Genomic DNA, 7,885 nt, shown 5'->3' on the forward strand with positions numbered 1-7,885 from the left:
GAAAAATAAATGCTTTTTCCCATTTTTCAGAATAACATTTTTCTTTCAGTGTATAAATAAACCTCAGTCTGGATAGAGATCTGGGTTTGCAGAACTAATTACCAGAGCAAATATGTAGTTTCAGCATTTTCTGGGCCTGGTTGTTCATGTGTTATAGGTGTCAGTAGTTGTTATATACAGGGAGATTACTATGAGATTTTCAGTAGCTTTGCTTGGAATGAGTCCCATGAAGAAGCAGAAGGAGAATACGTGAGGTTTATAGCATCAGACCCTGTGTTCCGATTTGTATGAAGGACTATAAAAAGTAATACAAGGAAAATAGTAAGAGAGAACAGCACTGAATAGATCTCTAGTGATGTTTGTGACAAACCTAAAAAAACCCTTGCATGTGGGGAAGTTAAAGGCGAGACGAATGAGAAGATCATGGCTCAGAAAGTCCTTTGTAACCTCCCCCTAAACAGAAAAATGGATCTGTATTAAAACCTGGTGTGCCTTAACTCATGCTCTGAAACCCTGCCACCATGAGCTCCCAGTGATCTCTTTTTCTGTTCTCACCCCATCTGGAAGGCACTGGAGTGACAAGAAGGCACCAGAAGTCCTTTCCTTCATGGCAGTTGCAGGGAGTTGCTGCTCCTTTAAACAGTAGGTGTTCCCCATAACAGAGAAAATAAATCATTGCATTTTACAGATACTATGAAACAGTCTCAGCTAGAGGGATTCAGCTTCGGCTGATAAACTCTTTAGCTCTCTGGGCAGTTTGGCACTTCCCTCCCAGCATGGTTCTGTATCTCCATTTCCTTCTCCTCTCCTTGGCATTTAATCAGAAGCTTGAACCCTGTTTTTAAGGCTTTTTCCATTTCCATCTTTTCCTATAATCATCAAGTGACAAGGACAACATTGCGCATGAGGGTTGATCGTACTGTGAAGCAGGATGGGGTTGTCTCCCTTTAGGTCTTGCTGCAGTAAAAGCAAGTTGGGAGCTCTGCAGCAGAGTGGGTCCCTCCCTCTAAGGCAAGCAGCCTCACTGAATCCTCCCATTTGGGATGATAGACTTTGGATCAGTAGCTGGAAAATGGCTCCACCTCCACAATGCAACCAGTTCAGTCAGTTTGTTTTAAAAATGATGAGGAAGTCAGTTCTGGATTAGATAGAGGTGCCTAAGAAGTTGCATGGTGAGTTACTTTGGGTGACTGATGGAGCTGTAGCTAGCAGTGGTGGAGATGCAGACTTATCTCTGTTCAGGGTATTCATGGTTGATTCATATCAAGAGGTCAGTTCAGCTCAGTCAAGTCTTCCCTTCTCCACAAGACCCCATGGCTCTAGTCTTTTATTTGGAGCTACAGAATGAAAACACTTGCTATCTTTACAAGTTCAGGCAGTGGGACTATATGGCTCAAAAGAACTAGTCCGTTAAAACAAGTACCTGAGGCTGAATGAAAACTGAATTGTTCTAGCTGACAATGAATAAAGATTGTGGGGTGGCGTTCTTTTTTTTTTCTTCTTTTCTTCTTTTTTTCTGGTTTTTTTTCTTTTTTTCTTTTTTTCTTTTGCCTCCTACTTGTTCTGGTGGTGTAAAGTGTGGCTCACTCTTGAGGCCCAGTATCCCAACTACCCACTGTGGCACTTACTAAAGTCTACAGTGCCTCCTGTTTGATGAAAATGCCCAGGTTTGTTTTATGTAAAGAAGTGCTGGTGCTCCTCTCTCATGCCAACATACAGCAGGGATGCACACATGGTGCACACACTATGAACAGGGAAATAGATATAACCTTAATGACCTTCATTAATTGAGTCAGGAGACCTTGAGGAGCAGCAAAAAACATTCAAACTCTAACATGTACCAACTTTGAATCATACTTGGTGCTACTGCAAGAGGCACTGAAAGCTGGACAGGTATAGAAATTACTGTCTGTTCCTTGAGTAGCTTCCTCAAGCCATTAAAGAGCACCAGAGCAATTTCTTTGCATGATGTGAGTCCATCTGTTAGGACTGGAGAATTACGATGCTCTCTTGTCACATTTAAAGTTCATTGACTTCCATATTAAATTGAAATAAATTAGCTTAGTATACATCAATTAATGTTTAAGTGTCAAAGATCAAAAAAATTTGCTCTCCTCATGATCAGAAGTTATAAATAATCTCATGACAAGTGTAAGAACTGCCACTTTTGGCTTGAAGACAACTGTTCCTTAGAAGGAAAACAAGAAATAAGTTCTCCTGAAAAAGTTAACTTATTTGCTAGTAACTATATCTGCATTTTTCAATTCAGTTTCAGCTGAATGATTTAACTTACAGAAAAATATGGAAACACTGAAATATCCTTCTGTCTATCTGCAGGTATCCACAGTTACTTGCTGAGGCAAAATTTCTGTGGAAGTTCCATCTCTGGAAGCTCCTGTTTCCAGAAATGGCATTTCAACACCAACTTCTCAGCATTACCGTAGCGGTTGTGGCTATGCTGTGGCAGAATAGGAAGAGCTTCTGGAACTGACCAAGATTGTAAGAGGGTTGTGACACTCCAGGTAAGTAGGAAGGCAGGTAGAAAAATACATTGAGGGAGTGCAGGTACCCAAACATGTACTCGATAAAACTCTGAAGTCAGGAATTTGAAAGCTTCAAATGCACATTTGATACTTTTTCAAGAATACAGAATGGTCTTCTGTGGATGACTCTAGAAAGACATTAACTGATACAACAGAAGTAATCGCAGTCCACATTCAAGCAGGTAACATTGAAAGTAGCAGATTATAAATTGCAACATCATATAAAGCAATAAATCTCTACCGAAACCATAATTGAAAGACACCTGCTCTTAAGCTTTGTCCTAAATGTTGTGATGGTTTGATGAGTTTTCTGTCTTTAACCCAAAGATTTTTTACCTCATTGCAGTAAACTTACTTCACGAGTGTTAATTTCAGTGTGATAGTAGTACAGAGACTTATTTATTGATGAATTAGGCATTCTTCCTTCACATTAGAAAAAATGAAGGGTAGCTAAACCAGAACCTATTGCTTTCAAATTTGATAAAGCTGGGTTAAACCATCAAACTGATTTAAACCTACTTCTGTGAAATGCTGAATAATGGTATTCATAAATTCGTTGTTTTTTTTCATAACATTTTCATAACATTTCACAGTAACCGGAGATGGAAAAAAGAATGTGTCACAAGAGCAAAACTGAATTAAATGCTCTAACAATATCTTATGTTCTTTTCAGGTTCAATGTAATCTCGTCGGGCAACAGCAGTGAACCTCTTCTGGTCAAAATGGTCTATGGTGAATTTTTCCACAGACCTGGCAAAGATGCAGAACTTATAAATTTGAATGTGGGTGGCTTTAAGCAATCCGTGGATCAAAGCACCTTGCTCCGATTTCCCCATACCAGACTCGGGAAACTTCTCAAATGCCATTCAGAAGAGGCTATTCTAGAACTGTGTGATGATTATAGCGTTGCAGACAAAGAATATTACTTTGACAGGAACCCTTCCTTGTTCCGATACGTTCTGAATTTTTACTATACAGGCAAACTTCACGTCATGGAAGAACTTTGTGTCTTTTCCTTCTGCCAGGAAATAGAGTACTGGGGGATAAATGAGCTGTTTATTGATTCCTGCTGCAGCAATCGGTACCAAGAAAGGAAAGAAGAAGGTCCTGAGAAAGACTGGGATCAGAAGAGCAATGACAGAAGTATAGACTCCTCTAACGAAGAGTCATCCATATTTGATAAAGAGCTGGAAAAGTTTGACAATCTGTGTTTTGGTGAAATAAGAAAGAAGATCTGGGTCAGAATGGAAAATCCTGCATACTGCTTGTCTGCCAAGTTAATTGCCGTGTCGTCCCTGAGTGTTGTCTTGGCGTCAATTGTGGCCATGTGCATTCACAGCATGCCAGAGTTTCAAAGGCTGGATGCCAATGACAGGGAGATTGAAGACCCTGTGCTGGAAGCCGTGGAGATTACGTGCATTATCTGGTTCACTGCTGAGCTAGTGATCAGGCTCATCACCGCTCCGAGTCAAAAGAAGTTCTGGAAGAAACCACTGAATATCATTGATTTTGTCTCTATTATCCCATTTTATGCCACCTTGGCTGTGGACACAAAGGAAGAAGAAAGTGAAGATATTGAAAACATGGGGAAAGTGGTTCAGATCCTGCGGTTAATGAGGATATTTCGCATCCTGAAACTGGCCAGGCACTCTGTAGGACTGCGGTCTTTAGGCGCCACTTTGAGACATAGCTATCAGGAAGTTGGACTTCTGCTTTTGTTTTTGTCTGTTGGGATTTCTATTTTTTCAGTGCTTGTCTACTCAGTGGAGAAAGATGATGACTCATCAGAACTGCACAGCATCCCCGTTTGCTGGTGGTGGGCAACCATCAGCATGACCACTGTTGGTTATGGGGACACTTACCCGGTCACGCTTGCTGGAAAGCTGCTTGGCACCCTATGCATTATCTGTGGGATACTAGTGGTAGCACTTCCAATTACCATTATTTTCAATAAGTTTTCTAAGTACTATCAAAAACAAAAAGATATTGATCCAGACCAATGCAACAATGATCACAAAGAGAAATGTAATGACCTACCTTATTTTAACATTAGGGATATTTATGCAAAAAAGATGCACTCCTTCATTTCTAGCCTTTCTTCAGTAGGAATTGTAGTCAGTGACCAAGATTCAACAGATGCCTCAAGCATCCAAGATATGGAGGATGCTTATAACACAACATCTTTAGAAAATGGTACAGGAAAATGAGTTGAATCACTTTCTCTTCCCTTTATTTTTCTTCTGATTCTTTGTAAAAGTGGACTTACAAACTCCAGTGAATTTATTAAGAGCAGTTAATTCTCAGGGTACTTAACTCAGCCATATTTGGACATTCTTTGCTCTGAGGATGCCATACAAGCTTCATTGTTTATATGAGGCTTTAAAATATGCCTCATATGGTGTTTTAGTTTTTACACAGCTGATGTTATGCATTTTTTGGGAGAAAAAGTCAGGAAAAAAGTTTTAAAGTGACATCAGTGTTTGGTTTTGTGGGGGTTTTTTTGTTTGTTTGGTTGGTTTTTTCGCTGCAGCAATCTGATAGCTTATACAGAATCTGCTTTTATAATTTGCTGCTGTTCAGGTAGAGATATATTACAAACATGTAAGAACTAGCACACAAGTCAATTAAGCTTTTACCTGCAAATACATCAGGAAAAAGAAGGAATTACGTACATGTAAAACTGTGCTCACTAACACATTTATGTAACCTTCGAGTTGGGAAACCATTTCCTAAGTTGGGGCAGAAAATGTATTGGTACATATTGTTTTCACTCCATGGAAGCATAATATTTATGAATTTCTTTCCAAAAGCACAATACATTTTTAGTTTGTTAAAGTAAATTAATCCCATTGTGCCTATATTTTTCCCAGTGTCCAGCATGGCCAAGCTCTATCAGGTCTTAAATGGTCTAAATCACAAGTTGCGGGACGAAGCGTGTCAGGGCATGACAGGAGCTTATTGGTCTTTTTAGCCACCTCTTCTGCCATTGCGAACCTGAGCAATTCTGGTGCCTGGAGAGGATCCTGCTGTGATTAAGACCACCCTGGTGACTTCCCCAGAGGCTTTGTTTTGTGGGCACTGAAGCAAACGTCAGTGGTGGTCTTTAGAAGTTATTGCTCCCTGCTGTCAGCACTGCGCCTTTGCTGGAGGTTACTGCCTCCTCGGTGGTAGGAGCAAACGTGAGCAGCATCTCGGCTGCGCTGGTTCTCAGTCCAGGGCTGTAATGCCAAACAAAGGAGATATGCGGACATGCGCTCCTCTACCATGTATCACCCATCAGAGAGGCAGAGTGGGCACTGCATGTGGGCACCCGTATATTAAGCTATTTCATCTCCTTTTTCTAAAGCTCATCTGTTGGTGATGGCAGCTTTCCTGGTTTGTACTATGGGCTGGAGTGGTGCTCATTGCCTCGCAGAGTGCTGCAGCTCTGTGCATTCCTTTCCTCTCCAGGGGTTTCTTATGCAGCCAGCTAATCCTGCTCTGGTTCAAACTGGATCTTCTAGGGCTATTGAAAAGGAAAGCCAGCCCTTGAGCCTAGCATAAAGGAGTGCTGGAGAAACTCGAGGACCTTATGGAAGTCCGTAGTGTTTCTGAACACTCATTTTCTTTCGTTTGTCTAGTGACTAAATTAAATGCTGGGCAACAGAGAATTGAAGATACTGTGATGTTGATGTTTTTTTTATTTTATTTTATTATTGGGCCAAATGCTGAAACCCTTACTCAGTTTCTACTCAGGCAGATCAAACTCAGTAGGAGCTGACTTCAAGACTGAGTAAAACCAGAAGATGGCAACCGATTTTAGCCTCTGCAGAGGGTTGATTTTTCAGATGTCTGCTAGGTTTTCTATTGCAAAATACACTGAGTAGCTGAGGTGCACTGGTATTCACTGAGGCACAAAGCTCTAACCTCTTTCTGAGATGGAGAAACAAAAAAGAATGGGATGGATTAACCTATACCTCAGAAAGAGGTGTCCCTGAGGACTGCTGTGCACCAATATAGTGATGTGGGACTTAAAGAGCATATTTTGAGCTTTGGAGAAACTTCAAAGTTTGGCTTATTACTTGCTGAGTGTCATAAGTGTATGTGATGCTTCACAGATAATTAAGGTTAACTCTTCCCATAGTTAGTGCAGGAATACCAAAAAGGAAGGTTAGCCTAAATGTGTTTTGTTCTTAGTGAACAATTAGCATTACAAAGATGCAATGATATAAAATATTAAATATGTATGTGCATATGAATATAAGAGGAACCAGCAGAATAACAGCATAAAAATTACTCTCTGTCCAAAGAAACTCTCTTGGTAGTCTCTATATAAAGATATATTACATCGCTGCTGAAGTTCAAAAGCAATGAAACATATTGTACTGCAACAAAAACTGCAAGGAATTTGTATTAAATAGTTGAAAAAAACCTAATCTTATATATAAATCATTACCCAAGGATCACAACTTTTTGTATTAAATTTTACTGACTGGTAATTTGTCATAAACTTGGTAAGTTCTTGATCAATCATATGAATCAATCTTAAGGCTGTGACACAGTTTAAGTTCCTCTGACTCTCTTTTATGCATAGATACATCTTGCAGCAAAGTGAGGCATGTCTTTTGGAACATATGAGAAGGTAGAGTACATATCCATGTATCATGCAGTGTATGTTACTTTGATTTCTGGGATGAGATCTCGGCTTTTTTCAAATCAGTTGTATCTTAAAAAATCGTTTCATTGTTATCTGTTCCCTTTGCTGGAATAAATCCAGCACCTTGGTTTCACATAGGCGTAACTGGGAGCAGGATGTGAGCCGTGTTTCATGCCAAAAGATACCCCCCTCAAGGTAGAACTGCAGTCCTGTAGCATGCACTGGTACTAGAGTGTCATAAGTCTTGAGCACCGGAAAAAAGCAGATGACAGCAAATACTGAGATACTGCGTGTTCTTCCTACTAGCAAAAGTTTTTGGTAGAATAATTTACTAGTAAGTGATAAGCATAAGAGGGGATTGTGTCTTATTTAATTTGTCTTCTTCCTTGGTCTAGAATTACATATTATCAACATGTAATATCAGTATCAATGGAAGGTAGATTGTCTTTATTGCTTTTGTATTCCTGTACCATATGTTTTTCTCTTTAAAAACACATCCTAAATTCTCTCCACCCAGCTGCTCTGTTTCAGACACCAAAGCACAGAAGATGTTACTGTTTTGATACACATCCCGTTTTGTATGGGAGAGAATTGTTTGTCTTTATATAAAACAGTTTCCTGGCACGTTATTAGTTTGTTTGTCTTGATGGCAAATGCTTCCCCTTCGATATTCATTATTTCCAGAGCAGCATCTGTCTTTGCAGCG

General features: G+C 39.9%; 1 protein-coding gene across 1 annotated transcript; it reads left to right on the forward strand.

Annotated features, from left to right (window-relative positions):
• The first annotated feature begins 3,265 nt into the window (after positions 1 to 3,265).
• KCNS3 (potassium voltage-gated channel modifier subfamily S member 3) lies at positions 3,266 to 4,750 on the forward strand. The gene has a single exon (XM_009813514.2). The coding sequence runs from the start codon at positions 3,266 to 3,268 to the stop codon at positions 4,748 to 4,750; it is 1,485 nt and encodes a 494-aa protein (XP_009811816.2).
• Positions 4,751 to 7,885: the final 3,135 nt, after the last annotated feature.

The sequence above is a fragment of the Gavia stellata genome, chromosome 2, assembly GCF_030936135.1.
Source record: "Gavia stellata isolate bGavSte3 chromosome 2, bGavSte3.hap2, whole genome shotgun sequence".
Taxonomy (NCBI): Eukaryota; Metazoa; Chordata; class Aves; order Gaviiformes; family Gaviidae; genus Gavia; species Gavia stellata.

Excerpts from the sequence above, each read along its gene's own strand:
- KCNS3 (XM_009813514.2), top strand. The coding sequence starts at position 3,266 with ATGGTCTATGGTGAATTTTTCCACAGACCTGGCAAAGATGCAGAACTT.